The sequence below is a fragment of the Calliphora vicina genome, chromosome 5, assembly GCF_958450345.1.
Source record: "Calliphora vicina chromosome 5, idCalVici1.1, whole genome shotgun sequence".
Lineage (NCBI taxonomy): Eukaryota > Metazoa > Arthropoda > Insecta > Diptera > Calliphoridae > Calliphora > Calliphora vicina.
In genome coordinates this window covers 22,008,877-22,030,476 of record NC_088784.1, presented here as the reverse complement: position 1 = coordinate 22,030,476, position 21,600 = coordinate 22,008,877, and the positions used below count along the sequence as shown (strand labels likewise).

Genomic DNA, 21,600 nt, shown 5'->3' with positions numbered 1-21,600 from the left:
TTGTTTCCCAAAAAATTAAAAAAAGTAAAAAAAAATTTTTTGTTTACCTAAAAATATTTAAAATTTTTATTTTGAAGTATAATTTGGTGAAAGGTATATAAGATTCGGCAGAGCCGAATATAGCTCCCTTACTTGTTTTCTTTAGCACTTGATGATACATTATTTTGAAAATCGGTCCACAAATGGCTGAGATATAAGTAAAAAACCAGGACAACCTCGATTTTTTATCTATATCTGGATTACTAAGTCATTAATATAGACAATATGTAATGATAGATATTTTTGAAAGACCTTTGCAACGACGTATATAAGACCATAGGAAGTTGGACCTGCAATGGGTCAAAATCGGAAAAAATATTTTTTAACCCGAATTTTTTTTTCGCTGAATATTAAAAAAAAATTTAATTTAAAAAATGGAGAAAAACAATTCGAAATTTTTTTTTTCCAAAAAATTACAAAAAAAAACTTCTGAAAAATATTTTTTAACCCGAATTTTTTTTCCACCAAAAGTTTTTTTCGCTGAATATTAAAAAAATATTAAAAAAAAAATAAATTTAAAAAATGGAAAAAAAACAATTCGAAATTTTTTTTAAAAAAAATGAAAAAAACAACTTTGGAAAACAAATAAATTCTGTTTCTGTTTAAAATTTTTATTTTGAACTTTAATTTGGTGAAGGGTATAAGATTCGGCAATATAAGACCATAGGAAGTTGGACCTGCAATGGGTCAAAATCGGAAAAAATATTTTTTAAGCCGATTTTTTTTTTCACCAAAAGTTTTTTTCGCTGAATATTAAAAAAAAATTTAAAAACTAAAAAAAAAATTTAAAATTTTAAAAAAAAAATTTTAAAATTTTAAAAAACAACTTTGGAAAAAAATAAATTCCAAAAAATTAAAAAAACAACTTTGGAAAAAAAATTAATTTTGTTTACCCAAAAATATTTAAAATTTTTATTTTGAAATATAATTTGGCGAAGGGTATATAAGATTCGGCACAGCCAAATATAGCTCTCTTTCTTGTTTTCACTAAAATTTTGTTTCATCAAATTAAAAAAAAAATATATAAAAAATTAAAAAACAATTTTGAAAAAAAATATGTAATTTTAAATTTTTATTTTAAAGCATATCTTGATGATACGTTACATATTTTTAAATTTTGCTATAACTTGATTATTTCTGATAGCAGAAGTTTAAAATTTGTAACACACATGTAATACAATACGATGTAGTGAATCGTAATCAATAAAAAAACTCAATTTCGAATTTGTTGATGATACGTTGTTTTGCATTTTAGGTGACGATTAGGGTTTTTATCCCGGGAATTCCCGGTACAAATTTCCCAGGAATTTTGCCAATTTTTCACTACCCGATTCCCGGAATTTTTAGTCGGGAATCCCGTGAATTAAAAACTGACGAAAATACATAGAAAACAAGTTAGAAAAGTTTTTTCCAGTTTTTTGCCTATATCTCGGCAAGAAAAGACCGCTTATTATTATTATTATTATTATTTATTTGGGGTTTTTCATATGAAAATTTAAAAAGAGAATTCATTATTTATAGAATTTATTTCTTATTGAATCATTATAATTTCTTTAAATTTCTTCTTCAAATTCATAACAAAATAGCTTCATAAATTTATTAAATGATTAAATTTTTCTTCAATTCAAATCTAGTACAAAAAGGCTTAAGACAATTTTTTCAATTAATTTTGTAAATGATTTGATTTAACAAAAATTTAATAATTCAAAGTTGGAATAAATTCTGTTATTAATCAACTTTAAAATTAATTCAGTTTAAACAATGGCATTGTAATGAAACTAAAAAATTTAATATAAGGAATGGATTTATGGAATGAAAGGCTGACATTTTTTAATTACGGATTAAGATTTTAGTGGAATAAGCTCAAATTGTATTAATTAATTTGAAGCTCTGATATTTAATAATTATAACACTAAGTTTTTATATGAAATTTGGCTATAATATTCCTAATTTACAGTATCATTATATATTTCGGGAATAGCCGGGTAGCCGGGAATGTTTAAAAAAATTTACCGATTCCCGGTAATCAAAAAAGGTCGGGAAATTAAAAACCCTAGTGACGATATGTATTTTTTTGATTTTTATTAATAAAATTCTGTTAGTCATGTGGAATATTTTGTAGTAATTAGTTAAAGACAGCGTATTTTGAGTTATTACGCTATTAAAATTGCATTTTCTAATTTTAACTAATTTTGTTAAAAATAGATTCGAAATACGAAACATTTATTTAATTAAATCTAAAATAGATTATTGAAACTATATATGTAAATACGTAAAGTTTTATCATTAAATATAAAACCAATCGAGCTAGAAGTTTTCAGTTCCGTTCACTGCACATTCTAAATAATGGGAATGCAGAACAAACAACTATGTTGGCTGGAAAATTCAAATGTACAAAATAGTTCGTAAATACCATTACTTTTAGAGCAATTTTTTATTTCGATTATTTGCATATATCGATAAACAGTTTTAGCCATTTCGAATTTCCATAAATCCCTTCTTAGTGGATCCATACGATGTAAAAGGAACCCGGTGCTCATATCAAGTTTCTAGCTTTAGCTGTTCAGTCAGTTACGTTACTCTAGATTTCCCTTAGTATCGGTTGGAACTCTAACAAAAAACCAAATTAAATACAAATGTGCTTTTAGTAATCCTAATGTTATCTTAAGTATTTGGGAAAGTATTCCGGTTAATACAACAGTTCCTGAGTAGGCAATATTGACTCGGGTCGTTTTTAATCGAATTGTGTTGGAAATGCCAACCATCAGTTTGGTAAGAATTCCTAAAGTACTTTTTAAGCTTTGCTTAACATTAAGCTTTAAAAAGTACTATTTTCCCTATTCTCCCATTAAAGTACCTCATTATGAATTTTGTTAACATTTCTGATTTTGATTACCAGCTTATCAGTAGAATTATTGTAAAATGGAAGGTCATCATAATTTTACCTAATATTTTAATTTGTTTCTAAATATTTTTTTAACAACAAATCAATATTCAGTCTTTTAAAAACACTTAACAAAGCAAATTGTAAATAATAAAATGAAACGCTTGTTTAAAACAAAGAATTTACTGGCTGAACTATTGATTTTCCTCATACTACTTACGTCTCAAGTAACGGCCTTTGAAGAATCCATATTCGACGATGAAGATATTTATAAACAGGCATTGCCACCCGCCCCACCAACTACGGGCATAACAGCACCCGGTACAAAATGGTGTGGTCCTGGTAATACCTCCTCAAGCTATAATGATTTGGGTACACAACGTGAAACGGACATGTGTTGTCGTGATCATGATCATTGTGATGATATATTAGAGTCTAGATCTACATTCCGTGGTCTTAATAATAGTGATTGGTTTCCCATGTAAGTACAAATGGCTTTAATTGTTATTATTTTTTAATAACAATAGTTTTTATTTTATTTTTAGTTTAAAATGCAGTTGTGAGCAAAAATTTATTAATTGTTTGCAGGCTGTCAACAATATGATTTCCAATACTCTAGGTCATGTTTATTATAGTGCTAGAAGTCTATGTATTGCCGAGGGGCATCCCATAGTCAGTTGTAAACAGTATCAGGAGGGCACTTTTCGCAAGAGATGTATACGTTATAATGTGAATAAGAAAAAACCCAAAATATGGCAGTTTTATGAAATGCCCTTCTATACGGAAAGCACTAAGAAATAAAGAAAGAAGGAATACAACAATTTAGTGAAAAACTAAAAAAAACTTTAATCAATTTAAAAATTTGTGTACGATTTCGTTATTTGTTAAAGTGTATAAATAAATATTGTTATACCTTCAGTTTTGTGCTAGAATTTTGCAATTATCTAATTAAATAATCAGCCCAATTATGAATAAAAAATTCCGCGGAGTTTGTTCCCCGGGAGTTTTTTCCCATGGAATTTGAATAGGAAAAATGAGAAAAGGGGAAAAACTCCCGGGGAATTTTTATTCATAATTGGGCTGAATATAAAAATCTTCTTGGATTCAACTTTTTCACATTTCCTTTATAAAATAAAAAAAGAATTAAAAAATTTTTTTCTAGGGAATTTGTTGTTTTCAGAAATTTATAAAAAAAATCGTGAATTTTGTATATTTTTAAAAATATTAGAGAATTATTTATAAATTTTTTAATATTTTTTGTTTTAAAAAATTTCCGTTTTATTAAAATATTTATTTATGAAAATTAAATATCAAAAATTTTCTGCTTGAGAAATTTAAATTTTCAGTCATTTTAATGAAATATTAAAATTTCCCTTGATTCAAAAATTTCTCTAGAAGGAAATTTTTATTTATCAGAATTTTGAAATTATCTTTTTGGAATTGATTATTTTTGAAAAAAATAAATGAAATATGCAAAAGTTTTGAAAATTTCCTTTGTTTTCAAAAAAAATAATTCTAGGGAAATTTTTGTTTTTAACAATTTTGAAATTTTTATTCCAGCTCTTCGTATATTTTCAGAGAAGTAACTAAATTTTGTAAACATTTACAAAATTAATTTACAAAATTAAAATTTTGTAAACATTTACAAAATTTCCTTATTTTAAAAAAAATTTATTTCTTGGGAAATTTTAATTTTCAGAAAATTTATGTATTTTAATCAAATATGGAAATATTTTGAATTTTTCATTCCAGGGAAATTTTTGTTTTCAGAAATTTTAAAATATTTTTGATAAATTTTGTTTATTTTTAAAATTTCCCTAAGGGGATATTTTGGTTTATCAAAACTTTAAAAGTATCTGTTTGAAATTTGATTACTTTTGAATAAAATAAGTGAAAAGTGCAAAAATTTTGAAAATTTCGTTTGTTTAAAAAAAAAACCATTTAGGGAAATTTGTTTATCAAAGATTTGAAAAATGTTGGTATTTTAAAACAAATAAGTAAAATATAAAAATATTTTTGATATTTTCCATGTTTCTAAAAATTTCCCTAAAAAGGAAATTTTTGTTTTTAGTAATATTGAAATTTTTATTTGAGCGTTTCGTTTTTTTTAAGCCAAATAAATAAAATTTGAAAACATTTTCAAAATTTCCATATTTTCAAAAAATTTTCTTCTAGGGAAATTTTTGTTTTAAAAAATTTGAAATTTTTTTTATAAATTTTGTTTGTTTTTAAAAAAAATAATTAAATATTTTTAAAATTTACCTTGATTAAAAAAATTTACCTAAAGGGGAAATATTGATTTAACAGAATTTTTATATTTTGTTTTCAAAATTTGATTAATTTTGAATAAAATTAGTAAAATATGAAAACATTTTGAAAATTTCCTTTGTTTCAAAAAAATCCTTCCAAAGAAATTTTTGTTTTCAAAGATTTTGAAAAAAAATTTATTTTTTTTTTTGTATTTTAAAACAAATATTGTAAACAAATTTTGTAAACATTTTCAAAATTTCCCTATTATCAAAAAGTAATGTAATTTCTGCTGTATTTTAAACAATAAAGTAAAATGTTAAAACTTTTTTGATATTTTCCATGTTTTTAGAATTTTTGACGTTTTTTTCAAGCTTTTCGTTTATTTTCAGACAAATAAATAAATTTTTGAAACATTTTTCAAAATTTCCCTATTATCAAAAAATATCCTTTTAGGGAAATTTTTATTTTCAAAGATTTTGAAAAAATTTTTGTATTTTTTTTTTGTATTTCAAAACAAATAATTAAAATATAAAAACATTTTTGAAATTTCTAAAAATATCCCTGTTAAGGAAATTTTTGGTTTTAGTAATATTGAAATTTTTATTCATGCATTTCGTATATTTTCAGAAAAATAAATAAATTTTGTAAACATTTTCAAAATTTCCCTATTATCAAAAAATATCCTTTTAGGGAATTTTTTTGTTTTCAAAGATTTTGAAAAAAATTTGTAATTTTTTTTAATATTTTAAAACAAATAAGTAAAATATGAAAACATTCGTGAAATTTTCCGTGTTTCTAAAAATTTCCCTTTAAAGGAAATTTTTGTTTATAGTAATATTGAAATTTTTATTCTTGCGTTACGTTTATTTCAGACAAATAAGTACATTTTGTAAAAATTTTCAAAATTTCCCTATTATCAAAAAATATCCTTTTAGGGAAATTTTTTGTTTTCAAAGATTTTGAAAAAATTTTTAATTTTTTTTAATATTTTAAAAAAAATATGTAAAATATGAAAACATTATTAATATTTTCCATGTTTCTAAAAATTTCCCTAAAAAGGAAATTTTTGTTTTTAGAATTTTTGACGTTTTTATTCAAGCTTTTCGTTTATTTTCAGACAAATGAATAAATTTTGTAAACATTTTCAAAATTTCCTTATTATCAAAAAATATCCTTAGGGATTTTTTTTGTTTTCAAAGATTTTGAAAAATTTTTTTTTATTTTTTTAGTATTTTAAAACAAATAAGTAAAATATGAAAACATTCGTGAAATTTTCCATGTTTCTAAAAATTTCCCTTTAAAGGAAATTTTTGTTTTTAGTAATATTGAAATTTTTATTCTTGCGTTACGTAATTTTCAGACAAATAAGTACATTTTGTAAACATTTTCAAAATTTCCCTATTTTCAAAAAATATAATTTTTTTGTTTTCAAAGATTTTGAAAATTTTTTTTATTTTTTTTTTTTTGTATTTTGAAACAAATAAATAAAATATGAAAACATTTTTGATATTTTTGACGTTTCTAAAAATTTCCCTAATAAGGAAATTTTTGTTTTTAGTAATATTGAAAATTTTATTCTTGCGTTACGTTTATTTTCAGACAAATAAATAAATTATGTAAATATTTTCAAAATTTCCATATTATCAAAAAATATTCTTTTAGGGAAATTTTTGTTTTCAAAGATTTTGAAAAAAATTTGTAATTTTTTTTAATATTTTAAAACAAATAAGTAAAATATGAAAACATTCGTGAAATTTTCCGTGTTTCTAAAAATTTCCCTTTAAAGGAAATTTTTGTTTATAGTAATATTGAAATTTTTATTCTTGCGTTACGTTTATTTCAGACAAATAAGTACATTTTGTAAACATTTTCAAAATTTCCCTATTATCAAAAAATATCCTTTTAGGGAAATTTTTTGTTTTCAAAGATTTTGAAAAAATGTTGTAATTTTTTTCTGTATTTTGAAACAAATAAGTAAAATATGAAAACATTCGTGAAATTTTCCATGTTTCTAAAAATTTCCCTTTAAAGGAAATTTTTGTTTTTAGTAATATTCATGCGTTACGTTTATTTTCAGACAAATAAATAAATTTTTGAAACATTTTCAAAATTTCCCTATTATCAAAAAATATCCTTTTAGGGAAATTTTTTGTTTTCAAAGATTTTGAAAAAAATTTTTAATTTTTTTTATATTTTAAAACAAATAAAAAAATATGTAAACATTTGAGAAATTTTCCATGTTTCTAAAAATTTCCCTTTAAAGGAAATTTTTGTTTTTTAGAATTTTTGGCGTTTTTATTCAGGCTTTTCGTTTATTTTCAAACAAGTAATTAAATTTTGTAAACATTTGCAAAATTTCCCTATTTTCCAAAAATTTGCTTCTAGGGAAATTTTAGTTTTCAGTAAAATTTGCCTTTATTCAAAAATTTCCTTAAGGAAATTTTTATTTATGAAAAGTTTGGAAGTTTGGTCCTATAATGTTTTTGCAATAAATAATTTACTAGAATTTTATAAATGTATATTCTTAAACAAATTTCTTTATTTTATAAAAAAAATTGAAGAGAACGTCTTCAAAGATTAAAGTACAAATAAATATATATCTTTATATTTTTCTTTGGTTAGTTTATCAATAATAATAAAATAAACTTGTTCTAATTTTGTTCATAAAAATTTACTTAAACAATTAATAACTTATAAACTAAATTAAATTAAATACAATCAGTGATGTTTTGAATTTCAATTAATATAAAAATACAACAAAGTTAAAACTAAATAATAAAAGAACATTAGTTTCAAAGCTAAAAATGAAACCTTCTTATAAACAATATTTAAAATTATTAAAACAATTTGTTCATTAATATTTAAAAATCAGAAAATAACAAGCATAATTGAAACTCCCAACATCACCGACAATATTTACAACTAGTTCCTCTAGGAAGAAAGAAAAGAGAATTGAAAATTTCAATTTAATTTTAATTTTTAAAAAGGAAAGGAAAAACACTTTTACGACTCACTTTTCTTTCAGCCTAGAGGAGCTTTTTTTAATAACATATCACTGCTAGAATTATTTCCACTTCAAATGATATCTTAACTTTCTTAAATGTATGCTCGTATTGAAAACAAAATCCCACAACGGACTCGAAATGCCATAGCCCATATCTTGATGGGCAAAATGATGCTGATAATGATAACGTTTCATATGATATAGATGTTTAACACTCGGATTACCATAGTGTAGATAATAGTGAATCATGTCATAACATAAATAACCAAACAAGGCGCCCGCCAATATCACTCTGGGCCGTGGTAAACACAGCGATATAGGTGAATATAATATAGAGGCAATTATGACACCCGGCAGCGGAGGAAATACCAAACGCATAGGATCGAAAGGTACTTTGTGATGTAATCCATGGATCATGAAATGTAGGGTACACAACCAAGGATGGGTATTTGGTTTGACTTCCATGTGAAAGACATAACGGTGCAGAGTGTACTCGAGAAATGTCCAAAATAGTATGCCGGTTAAGAAGTATAGTGACAAGAGGGTTAGCTGTAAAGAAAAAAAGATAAATTGTTAATTTGTTTATTAATATTGATATATTTGATACATTAAGATTATAAAACAAACAAGAAACTATATGAGACTGCACAGAACAGGTGGACTAATGAATTCACCTGTTTTATAGCGAGGTCAACCTGGCCCGTATACGATGCCGGCAGGACGAATCTACTTATAAAATTTCGTCGTTCCGAAACGAAGAAAATGTGAAGACTGTGTCCCACCTATTCTGGCAATTTTGTTCGAACGTATTCTTGGAACCCCCTTTCTCTCGTGTTTAGATGAGTTAATAAGGATGAATCTGAGACGCATCCATTCCTTCATCAGAGAATCTGGTTGGTTCACCTTGGAAACAACGGATGTTGAATAAGTAACCTGCTGTTTACACCTTGGGTATCACAATGGGATTAGTTTTTAATGTACCCAAGTGAGCTGCTTGATGAGTGGCTGCCCATGGAACCTAAGATTTGGCACAGCCATAGCTCTCTTACTTGTTTTATTCTAATTTTCTTACCTTTAAAGTATTTTGCATCTGCAGTTCGTTAATGAATTCATCGTATATTAATTTTGAAATGACAGGTAGCCAAAAAGTCGGCACCACCCACCAGGGAGTTTTAGTACACATTTCCAAATACCAGGGAGCGAAAAGCCTTAGAGGCCTATCCACCGGTTTATGTACCCATTCATCATAATATTGTGTGATTCTGGGAATCTGTGGTAACATGGCTTGGGACCAATCAACTAAGTGCTGAAAAAAGAATAAATTTATAAAATAAATGTGATATTGTATGTTATTTATAAAATATAAAAAATTTGAAACAAAATGAAGACTTTTTTTGGTTAAAAGGTCGACTTTTTGAATAGTCGACTGTTCGACATTTTAGGGATAACGTAATCAATTGTTCGACTTTTTTCAGACCAAAAAGTCTATTTCTATTTTCCCTACTGTGGAGTAGCTTCAAAAGATCTAGGAGATCATAGTAGCTTGCGCAACAACTGATGAGTTCATTGTGAATAGTGATGGAGTCAACATCAAGCGAATAAATAATTTTAGTGTGTGTATTCTTTTAAATTATAAAAGTGTAATTTAATATAAACACACATTGACTACTTAAACTGTTAAATAAATAAAGATCTGTTTATTTAAAAGAAATAAACCATTGTTTTTAAAAGTAAAAACGTAACAATACAGTTTGGCGGTTAACTACTACTTTTTCACATTAATACCCATAAATACAACTCTGTTATAAAATATCAACTGTGTGTCATCACAAAAACAAAACAAATGTCAACATTGAAGGTATTTTTTTGAAATTATTTTAAAAAAAACTGTTCGATTTGTACTAAAGGCCGTACAATAATATATTTTTTATATTTTATATACCCAACAACATTACAGACTAACAACAAAACCTAAAAGAATGACCACCAAAACACAAACCTCAACCTTGTCATTGAAAACCTTAAGAGGAGTATTCGAACAGCCCAGTAAGTACCAATACAGGTGTCATTCGTACGGCCGGTTGCCAACGGAAACCAATGTAGTAAGAACAGACCAACTATTAGCATTAGAAAATTATTGGATTTTTGTTTTTGCACTATTAACTAATAAGTAATTTAATAATTTTTATTGTATAGAAATGAATCATAGACGTGACTTCTTGCGGGAAAATAAATTAAATTTACGGGAATTGCAAAAGAATACTACCCACAAATTAACACAACAAAAACAGGAACACGAGAAGAAGCAATACAAACATTTACAAAAATTCCATAGAACACAGGAGCAAACGGCTCCGGCCCGACGATCAGCTTCTCAAAGTAGAAATGCGGAATATAATGGTAGCAGACAATCGAGAATAACAGCAGGAGCAGATGAAGGAGTTGGTGGTTGTGGTGGTGGTGCCGCAGCGGCAGTAAGAGGGAAACCAAATTATTTGGGTTTAAGAAGAGCTTATAGTCAACAACGCCAAAGTGTAGATAACTTACAAATGGGCTCTTCGTGTTGTTGCAATCATCAAGCCCCACAAACTCAACATAGAGAAACTCAATATGGGGAACGCATACCGCGTAGTGCTAGTGCAGTATCGTTTCTATCCAAAGCTGAATCTTGTGATAAGGAAATACAAACGGAAGATATACACGATGAAGATTTCTTATATGAAGCTTTAAAGAAGTAAGTTGAAACTTTTCATTCATGAAAAACTATCAGAATCTTAGACAATCTAACATAATTTTGTTATTAAAGTCACCATTTTTTGCAACAAACTAATTTATAAAGTTAATTCTACAAATCTTTAAATTTCTTTAGATGCAGCACTTCTGAAGTTCACCAACTACACAAACAAAAATCGATCGATCAATTACATGACAGGGATAACAATCTGCATCATTCCCATTCTAATTATAGTTTACAACAAAACGAACCCGATTTAAAGTCTATACATTCAAGAGATCGCGCACCTTACGTTTATCACGATCATTATGAGGACAATAAATCTCAGCATGATCAAATGCAGCAATTCACATCAAGATCCCAAAATTCCCGAATGTTAAATGGACACAATCATAAATATGAACAAGAGCAAGAGAATGTAATGGAAAATGGCGAAGCTGAAGATTTACAGGAACATTTCCACAATTTAAAAATTAATGGTCACTTAAGAGGTGAACCTGAACCGCAATCAAGTGCCAGAAGTCGTCAGACAATGTGTTCCACCAGCACCAAAAGAAGTCTAGGATGTAAGTAATGAACTAATGAATTATTAAAGAAATTTTGTTAAAACAAAGTTTTAATAACAGGTCGTGAAGATGTGCGTTTGCCACGCTATTTGGAAAAGGAAAAACGTGAGAAGGAGGTAGAACGTGTGCGCGAATTGAGTAAAGATCCCAATTGTCCTTTGGGTCACTATGCTTTAACTGAAGAAGAACGTTTAAATGCTCTCAATAAAGCTAAGCAAAGTTAGTTTTACATAAATTCTATTTTATATTCAAATATTTTAAATAATTTGTAATCCTTAGAAATGGCTTCTCTTATCAATGAACTAAATCACATGCCCATGACCACAGAAACTCTACGACTGCGTCAGCGTAAAGTCGATATCGAAAAGGAATTAACACAAATCGAATTAGACATACGTTTATATTCCAAACACAAGGTTTATATAGCGGAAACACCCATACAGTATTAGTTAAAGAATGATGGATAACTTGACAACTTGTTAGTGGACGCACTTGATAAAGGAAGGTAAACATTATTTTAATTATTCCAAAAAAAACCCAATGGTTTCTTATGCTATTGTAAATATTATATATTTGTATTTCCCTGGCGTAATACAAAGAAAATATAAATAAAAAATACCTCTGTCCTATATTTATTTAGATAGACTTTTTTAAACTTGTAATACGAAAATGTATATGAAAGCAATAAAATCTATAACTTGAAGAGATGTGAAATTGAAAAGCGAAAAAGAGAAAAATACTTTACTTTATTGAAATGTTGCAAATTAATTATCATCTGGAAATATGGTTTGATTCACAAATATTTTCCTTCTAGAAAATGTCCCAGTTTCGGAGATATTTTCCATCTAGAAAATATTTCAGCTGCTGAGAGATTTTCTGTCTAGAAAATGTCTCAGTTTCGGAGAGATTTTCTGTCTAGAAAATGTCTCAGTTTCGGAGAGATTATCTGTCTAGAAAATGTCTCAGTTTCGGAGAGATTTTCTGTCTAGAAAATGTCTCAGTTTCGGAGAGATTTTCTGTCTAGAAAATGTCTCAGTTTCGGAGAGATTTTCTGTCTAGAAAATGTCTCAGTTTCGGAGAGATTTTCTGTCTAGAAAATCTCTCATTTTCGGAGAGATTTTCTGTCTAGAAAATGTCTCAGTTGCGGAGAGATTTTCTGTCTAGAAAATGTCTCAGTTTCGGAGAGATTTTCTGTCTAGAAAATGTCTCAGTTTCGGAGAGATTTTCTGTCTAGAAAATGTCTCAGTTGCTGAGAGATTTTCTGTCTAGAAAATGTCTCAGTTGCTGAGAGATTTTCTGTCTAGAAAATGTCTCAGTTGCTGAGAGATTTTCTGTCTAGAAAATGTCTCAGTTGCTGAGAGATTTTCTGTCTAGAAAATGTCTCAGTTGCTGAGAGATTTTCTGTCTAGAAAATGTCTCAGTTGCTGAGAGATTTTCTGTCTAGAAAATGTCTCAGTTGCTGAGAGATTTTCTGTCTAGAAAATTTCTCAGTTGCTGAGAGATTTTCTGTCTAGAAAATTTCTCAGTTGCTGAGAGATTTTCTGTCTAGAAAATTTCTCAGTTGCTGAGAGATTTTCTGTCTAGAAAATTTCTCAGTTGCTGAGAGATTTTCTGTCTAGAAAATTTCTCAGTTGCTGAGAGATTTTCTGTCTAGAAAATTTCTCAGTTGCTGAGAGATTTTCTGTCTAGAAAATTTCTCAGTTGCTGAGAGATTTTCTGTCTAGAAAATTTCTCAGTTGCTGAGAGATTTTCTGTCTAGAAAATTTCTCAGTTGCTGAGAGATTTTCTGTCTAGAAAATTTCTCAGTTGCTGAGAGATTTTCTGTCTAGAAAATTTCTCAGTTGCTGAGAGATTTTCTGTCTAGAAAATTTCGCAGTTGCTGAGAGATTTTCTGTCTAGAAAATGTCTCAGTTTCGGAGAGATTTTCTGTCTAGAAAATGTCTCAGTTTCGGAGAGATTTTCTGTCTAGAAAATGTCTCAGTTTCGGAAAGATTTTCTGTCTAGAAAATGTCTCAGTTTCGGAGAGATTTTCTGTCTAGAAAATGTCTCAGTTTCGGAGAGATTTTCTGTCTAGAAAATGTCTCAGTTTCGGAGAGATTTTCTGTCTAGAAAATGTCTCAGTTTCGGAGAGATTTTCTGTCTAGAAAATGTCTCAGTTTCGGAGAGATTTTCTGTCTAGAAAATGTCTCAGTTTCGGAGAGATTTTCTGTCTAGAAAATGTCTCAGTTTCGGAGAGATTTTCTGTCTAGAAAATGTCTCAGTTTCGGAGAGATTTTCTGTCTAGAAAATGTCTCAGTTTCGGAGAGATTTTCTGTCTAGAAAATGTCTCAGTTTCGGAGAGATTTTCTGTCTAGAAAATGTCTCAGTTTCGGAGAGATTTTCTGTCTAGAAAATGTCTCAGTTTCGGAGAGATTTTCTGTCTAGAAAATGTCTCAGTTTCGGAGAGATTTTCTGTCTAGAAAATGCCTCAGTTGCTGAGAGATTTTCTGTCGGTTTCGGATAGATTTTCTGTCTAGAAAATGTCTCAGTTTCGGAGAGATTTTCTGTCTAGAAAATGTCTCAGTTTCGGAGAGATTTTCTGTCTAGAAAATGTCTCAGTTTCGGAGAGATTTTCTGTCTAGAAAATGTCTCAGTTTCGGAGAGATTTTCTGTCTAGAAAATTTCTCAGTTTCGGAAAGATTTTCTGTCTAGAAAATGTCTCAGTTTCGGAGAGATTTTCTGTCTAGAAAATGTCTCAGTTTCGGAGAGATTTTCTGTCTAGAAAATGTCTCAGTTTCGGAGAGATTTTCTGTCTAGAAAATGTCTCAGTTTCGGAGAGATTATCTGTCTAGAAAATGTCTCAGTTTCGGAGAGATTTTCTGTCTAGAAAATGTCTCAGTTTCGGAGAGATTTTCTGTCTAGAAAATGTCTCAGTTTCGGAGAGATTTTCTGTCTAGAAAATGTCTCAGTTGCTGAGAGATTTTCTGTCTAGAAAATTTCTCAGTTGCTGAGAGATTTTCTGTCTAGAAAATGTCTCAGTTGCTGACAGATTTTCTGTCTGGAAAATGTCTCAGTTGCTGAGAGATTTTCTGTCTAGAAAATTTCTCAGTTGCTGAGAGATTTTCTGTCTAGAAAATTTCTCAGTTGCTGAGAGATTTTCTGTCTAGAAAATTTCTCAGTTGCTGAGAGATTTTCTGTCTAGAAAATTTCTCAGTTGCTGAGAGATTTTCTGTCTAGAAAATTTCTCAGTTGCTGAGAGATTTTCTGTCTAGAAAATTTCTCAGTTGCTGAGAGATTTTCTGTCTAGAAAATTTCTCAGTTGCTGAGAGATTTTCTGTCTAGAAAATTTCTCAGTTGCTGAGAGATTTTCTGTCTAGAAAATTTCTCAGTTGCTGAGAGATTTTCTGTCTAGAAAATTTCTCAGTTGCTGAGAGATTTTCTGTCTAGAAAATTTCTCAGTTGCTGAGAGATTTTCTGTCTAGAAAATTTCTCAGTTGCTGAGAGATTTTCTGTCTAGAAAATTTCTCAGTTGCTGAGAGATTTTCTGTCTAGAAAATTTCTCAGTTGCTGAGAGATTTTCTGTCTAGAAAATTTCTCAGTTGCTGAGAGATTTTCTGTCTAGAAAATTTCTCAGTTGCTGAGAGATTTTCTGTCTAGAAAATTTCTCAGTTGCTGAGAGATTTTCTGTCTAGAAAATTTCTCAGTTGCTGAGAGATTTTCTGTCTAGAAAATTTCTCAGTTGCTGAGAGATTTTCTGTCTAGAAAATTTCTCAGTTGCTGAGAGATTTTCTGTCTAGAAAATTTCTCAGTTGCTGAGAGATTTTCTGTCTAGAAAATTTCTCAGTTGCTGAGAGATTTTCTGTCTAGAAAATTTCTCAGTTGCTGAGAGATTTTCTGTCTAGAAAATTTCTCAGTTGCTGAGAGATTTTCTGTCTAGAAAATTTCTCAGTTGCTGAGAGATTTTCTGTCTAGAAAATGTCTCAGTTTCGGAGAGATTTTCTGTCTAGAAAATGTCTCAGTTTCGGAGAGATTTTCTGTCTAGAAAATGTCTCAGTTTCGGAGAGATTTTCTGTCTAGAAAATGTCTCAGTTTCGGATAGATTTTCTGTCTAGAAAATGTCTCAGTTTCGGAGAGAATTTCTGTCTAGAAAATGTCTCAGTTTCGGAGAGATTTTCTGTCTAGAAAATGTCTCAGTTTCGGAGAGATTTTCTGTCTAGAAAATGTCTCAGTTTCGGAGAGATTTTCTGTCTAGAAAATGTCTCAGTTTCGGAGAGATTTTCTGTCTAGAAAATGTCTCAGTTTCGGAGAGATTTTCTGTCTAGAAAATGTCTCAGTTTCGGAGAGATTTTCTGTCTAGAAAGAAACTCAGATTCTGAGTTTATTAATTAAAACTACCCTCGTATTTCAACAATATATCTCCAAGATAATATTAGAATGTGTCTCCTTCAATTTAAGTAGAATTATATGCTGAACAAATAAATGTAGTGTCGTCGATATCACTTCAATAAACATGATTTAAGTATGATCATTATTGTCAACTTCTACATGTTGTAGTTGGTTAACAAAAATATTGAATATCATTTTACAACATGTTAAAGTACATGTATACCAGACAACTATAAAATATAGTTTCTGCTCTAGTCTACTTCAATTGCCAACCAACCATAAAATTGCAATTTATTCATTATCTTATCTATCAAACGGCTAATGTAGGTAAAGAACAAAAAATAATAAAACTTAGTAGTTGTAGTATTTAGAAAATACACCGCAAATTATATTAAATATTTACGTATAATGATATATGCTTGTGTTATTTAGAATGCTCCGTTTAATACAAGTGTTAACATTAGGTTTAGTAATTGATAACAGGCATAGTCATGAATCATTCACACCGATCATAGTCTTAAAGGGGTGAACATTTCAAAAAATTTAATACAACAAACTTACCTCCATACTTTCATCAATAAGGCCGCTACTGTTTTTATCACTGCTACTGTTATTATTGTCATCATGTTCATACTCCTCAATTATTTCAATATTTTCCTTTAATTCGGTTCTTACATGGCCATTCAATTTATTTTTGGACTTTGTTACAATTTTATATTCCTGCATTAAGTACATGGCTGCATCTGAATGGGGTGGGGCTTTCATAAAACGTCCCGTCATATCCGCATTCTGTAGACCCTTAAGGGTATTAAGACCACCCGGATGTTTGTGCAGAAATTCCGATATGTCATAATAATTTTTACGATATTTCACAATAAACTGTTGTGTATCTGTTGAGTCTGCCATTTGTTGCACGGGTGTTTCATCTATTGTGGATAATTCAGAATTTGGCGCCATTTAATACATTGACATTGACATAAGGGTGGTTTTACTGTAAATTTAAAAAAAAAAAATAATTAAAATATTAAACTTCCGCTTGCTACCTACTTATTTTAACAATTGTTTTGTTACTAAAATTTGAAATTTAAGAAAAAATTATTTAAATTTTATTAAACCACATGAAACAACTTGTTGTTTGTTACCGAAACTACTCCTACATGTTCGATGAATTGATTTTATTATTACATTTAGTTTTAATTCATGTTCTATATTCAAATATTATCTTAAAAGTTGTATCATTGTTAAGCTCAAGTGTTGTAAAAACTATAAATAAAGGGTGGAACCATAAGAAATGTTATTTGATTTTGCTGTCGTAAGATTCTGAGATAACTTTTGTCTACAACTAAGATTCTCAAAGGATGCGCGCGGCCCTATAGATGTCAACATAAATCTCTATAATTAATATTCAAAAAATGAAAATTGGAGTTGAATAAGTACAACTTGATAAACTAATTGTGAGATATAATAATTTTTTAATAGATTCGACATTTAGGGCCTAACTCTTTCCACTATTAGTGAATCTCGTCTTGGGCAAGAACTAACGGGTTGGATGTAAACCCATCGAATATAGAATTGGTGCTCTTTAGCAGGAAATACCGGGTGGAGAGTTTCAATTTGCCGAAACTAGACGGTGTTGTGTGCCGATTTTATCAGGGGGAGCCGAGTATTTCCTTAATAGCAAATTATCATGGAAAATAAATACTCAGGAGAGATTAAAGAACAGCCTTAATGTCTACTATACATGCAGGAACTTCATTGGCAAGAATTGTCAAAGTTGAGTTTTATCACCTCCTTCGTCGAAGTGGTGAAGATTGTTGCTGATGACTTCGTTGGTGATAACTACCGGTTACGTGCAGTGAAGAAATTGTGGATGTGGAGGTGATTAACTCCACACCCTGTGGGGGCACAGAGAGTTTAGATAGGTATAAGTTAAACAGGACCCCGCCCTGAGGGACTCCTTGTTTAACTATGCGAGATTTTGAGCATTTGTTCCTAAACTCCACGAACGACTGCCTTCCAATCAGATAGTTCACTATGCATCTCTTCATGTTGTTGGGTATTGTGGATTGCAGAATGTCCTGGAAGAATGTGGCTTGACGGTCTTCGACAGGTCAAGTGGCACTATGGCAGACCATTCACAAGGCCTCTGCTAATTTAAGCCCTGTGAGATGTGAGTGACTATGATGGATAATGCTGTGGAATCCATGCTGGTGATGAGCTGCTGTGAGTTGACGTTAGCTGTGGGAGGAGAACAGTTTCGAGTGTCTACAGTTGACAGGATTGTCTGTACGATTGTCCCTCGCTTGCGATTTCAACAGGTTTTAACAACGGGATCATTCGACCCGTTTTCAAGGTATTGTCAGGTACTCGACTCCCCGATTGCCTAGATGTTTTAGCATCACCATGGATATTCCGTCAGGTCCTATTATTGCCTTTGAAGACTTAGCTGTGTTGATGGCTTCTGCAATATCAGTTGGCGTGTAAAGTTGTGGTGTGTCCGAGACTGGAATATCATGTAGTTTGCGGGTTGCTCAATAAATTGTTGGCAAAAAGCACGCTCGCACCGTTTAGGGATATAGTGGCATCTGCAAACTTAATCACGACCCTATCATCCGTTTTTGTCGGGTTGGAGAGAGACCGAACTGTAGACCACAACTTGCCAACTCCAGAACTTAGGTTGTAGTTCTTCAAATGATTCAACAATTTGTTTCGCTTGTCCTCGGACCTAGGTTGGTATTTCGGATGTCATCGCGCTCATTTGCGAGTCCCGCTGATTCTGCTGGGAAGTGCGGTCGCACAACTTATATTCTTTCAGCGGAAATGAAGCGAGTGGTTGCTGGGGTGACAGTTTTGGGAAAACTCCACTCTCGGGGTTGTCATAGAATCCAATCATTGTCGGAATCGGTTTGGAAACCAACAAAAGAGATACATTTGACTTATGAAATTCAATCTAATTTTTTGTTTAATCGATAAAGAATTTAATTCTAGATCGAATATAAAACCATTAACTTTCGATTTCACGAGACCAATGTACTTTTTCTGTCGTTTTCAAAACCGATTCCGACAACGATTGGATTCTATGACAACCCCGTCTGTTTTGTGTACGTTAGAGGGAATCGGTAGACCATTGAAGATGTAGTAGGTAAATTCTCTAAAGCCGTGCCAGTCTGCTTTTTTTTTTTTTGATTGATGTAAGTTCGGCGTTCTGAGACGATGAAATCGTTGGGTCTATTCAGACAAACGATTATGGGTAAATGGTGTGATCCTAGAGAAATAACTTATGGTTGTACAGTGTGGTGGGAGGCAATGAGGAAGTGTAGATATAGGATTATACTCAACAAGCATGTTTAGGTATAACAGGTGTCATTGGCAGTGCCCCACAGGCCGCCTGGGACATAATCACAAACCTACTACCTATTGAGAACTATGTTGAGAGTGTGAGGGAAGGCACTTACGTAGGCTATTTGAGTCCTCATTAGTGAAATCATTGTAACACTAGGATATTGTATGAGGCAGGTCTTATCGGTCAGGATATTTTTCCTACTTGAATTTCTGATTAACTTCGGTGTCTCATCCCCAGAAGGGATGAATGAATTGGAGCCGACCAACAGTTCGAAGGGGTGCATTTTTCACTGATGGATCCAAAATGGACTCTAGTACAGAGGCCGGGGTTTATATGGTAGACAGCTATAATTAACGGCCATATAGACTCTCTGACGAATGAAGCGTCTTCCAGGCAGAAATCTTCTCGATCTGAGGGGTCTGTAGTGACAATTTATGTAGTCAGTCAGGCTGCACTTAAGACTTTAAAATGTCATTTAATACATTCTAGCTTAGTGAGGACTGCAGGAGAGCTCTTGAAGAGTTATTGGTTGACTACTCAATCAGATTGTGTTGGGTACCAGGGCACTGTTTAACATACAAGGAAATGAGGTAGCAGATGAACTGGTCAGATATGGCTTTGATCTGGACCATGGTTTTAGGGAACGGGGAGTAAGACCTCCCCTATTTTTCACTACTACATATTAATATCTGAAAGATTCCATGGCTCTACTACTCAATCCTGGAATAGTAGAACAGATTGTCATGTGTCCAAGGAATTCTAGTAGGGGTGATAACCGGGCATTTTTGTTGAGTGTGTGGGGATGTAGAGGAGTTGGAGACAGTAGAGCACATTATGTGCTACTGCCTGAGACTACAGCGTCATAGATTTAAATGGCTAGGTAACAGATTTTTAGATGAATTTGCAAGTGTTGCTGGAAATTGCTTTAAATTTGATGAAATACTGGCTATTTGAAGGTTATTTTTCGGTGAATTCAAATCTGTAAACACTTCTCTCTTTAGGCAGTTTTAGATTTTTCTTTTTGTTTCTCCTTTTGCTATCTCTAAGATACCTTTCTTTTCTTTCTATCTTCTTTATTTTCTTGATGTCCCCTTTTTTAGGAAGGACATAATTTCTTTGTATCTGACTCTTGAAGGGAATCACAATGGACCTTATGGTCTCCGAGTGGTAGTGAACACCCTTTCCCTTTCCAAACTAAATCAAACTATGACCTGATTCGGAAACACGAAAGTAAAACAATTTTAAAGTGTTTGCATGAAAATCACAAGGTTTTTAAATAATTTTTGAGTGATTTTCATAAAAAAAATTTTAAAATTGTTTTTCTTTCGTGTTTCTGAATCAATTTCAATTATTATTTTCTCAACATTTGTATCCTATTCTGAATATATGTTTCTTTTTTAATATTTCACGGCGAGGAATCGTCTTAAATTTGTATTTTCTCAATATTACTTTAATAGTTTTCCTTAAGAATTCTAGGCTAGTTTTCGTTAATATAACTTCTCAGATTGCGAATAGGAAACTTACCAGATTCTGTACTGAGATGATTTTCGTTTAGAAAACTTCTAAGATTCTGATTCTGAGACTGTTTCCTATAGTAAACTTCTCAAATTCTGATTCTGAGACAGTTTTAGAAAATCTCTTAGATTATAAGATAATTATCGGTTTTAAAATCTCTCAGATTCTGCGACTATTTTCGTTTAGAAAATCTCTCCGATTCTGAGATGATTTCCGTTTGGAAAATTTCTCAGATTATGAGACTATTTTCGTTTAGAAAATCTCTCAGATTCTGGAAAATTTCTCAGATTCTATGACATTTTCGTCTAAAAAATCTCTCAGATTCTGGGATAATTTTCGTCTAGAAAATCTCTCAGATTCTGAGATAATTTTCGTCTAGAAAATCTCTCAGATTTTGAGATAATTTTCGTCTAGAAAATCTCTCTGATTCTGAGATAATTTTCGTCTAGAAAATCTCTTAGATTCTGAGATAATTTTCGTCTAGAAAATCTCTCAGATTCTGAGATAATTTTCGTCTAGAAAATCTCTCAGATTCTGAGATAATTTTCGTCTAGAAAATCTCTCAGATTCTGAGATAATTTTCGACTAGAAAATCTCTGAGAGTCTGAGACTATTTTCCTTTAGAAAATCTCTGAGAGTCTGAGACTATTTTCCTTTAGAAAATCTCTGAGAGTCTGAGAGATTTTCTAGACTAAAATTATCTCAGAATCTGAGAGATCTTCTAAACTAAAATAGTCACAGACTTTGAAAGATTTTCTAAAGGATAAAAAGTCTAGAAAATCTCTCAGATTCTTAGACTGTTTTAGTTTAGAAAATCTCTTAGATTCTGCGCTAATTTCCCTTTAGAAAATCTCTCAGATTCTAAACTAATTTTCACTAAGAGACAATTTGACAATTGTG

The 21,600-nt window shown here is 30.4% G+C and overlaps 3 protein-coding genes across 4 annotated transcripts in view; 2 read left to right on the top strand and 1 right to left on the bottom strand.

Moving 5' to 3' along the window:
* The first annotated feature begins 3,020 nt into the window (after window positions 1-3,020).
* sPLA2 (secretory Phospholipase A2) lies at window positions 3,021-3,841 on the top strand. Its single transcript, XM_065512280.1, has 2 exons — window positions 3,021-3,404; window positions 3,469-3,841. The coding sequence occupies exons 1-2, from the start codon at window positions 3,079-3,081 to the stop codon at window positions 3,722-3,724; spliced, it is 582 nt and encodes a 193-aa protein (XP_065368352.1). The 5' UTR covers window positions 3,021-3,078; the 3' UTR covers window positions 3,725-3,841.
* A 3,838-nt stretch (window positions 3,842-7,679) lies between these two features.
* Window positions 7,680-21,600, bottom strand: part of Fa2h (Fatty acid 2-hydroxylase) — a 41,344-nt gene continuing 27,423 nt past the window's right edge. For both annotated transcript variants that reach the window (XM_065513630.1, XM_065513629.1), the window contains exons 2-4: window positions 16,404-16,833; window positions 9,250-9,483; window positions 7,680-8,726 (exon numbers count right to left, since the gene is read on the bottom strand). In XM_065513630.1, the coding sequence (XP_065369702.1) occupies window positions 8,238-8,726; window positions 9,250-9,483; window positions 16,404-16,799 (1,119 nt within the window). In that variant the 5' untranslated portion in view covers window positions 16,800-16,833 and the 3' untranslated portion in view covers window positions 7,680-8,237. The remainder of the gene's footprint in view (window positions 8,727-9,249; window positions 9,484-16,403; window positions 16,834-21,600) is intronic.
* Window positions 10,097-12,092, top strand: LOC135961969 (uncharacterized). The gene is made up of 5 exons (XM_065513628.1): window positions 10,097-10,223; window positions 10,374-10,911; window positions 11,047-11,477; window positions 11,538-11,696; window positions 11,757-12,092. The coding sequence occupies exons 1-5, from the start codon at window positions 10,157-10,159 to the stop codon at window positions 11,924-11,926; spliced, it is 1,365 nt and encodes a 454-aa protein (XP_065369700.1). The 5' UTR covers window positions 10,097-10,156; the 3' UTR covers window positions 11,927-12,092.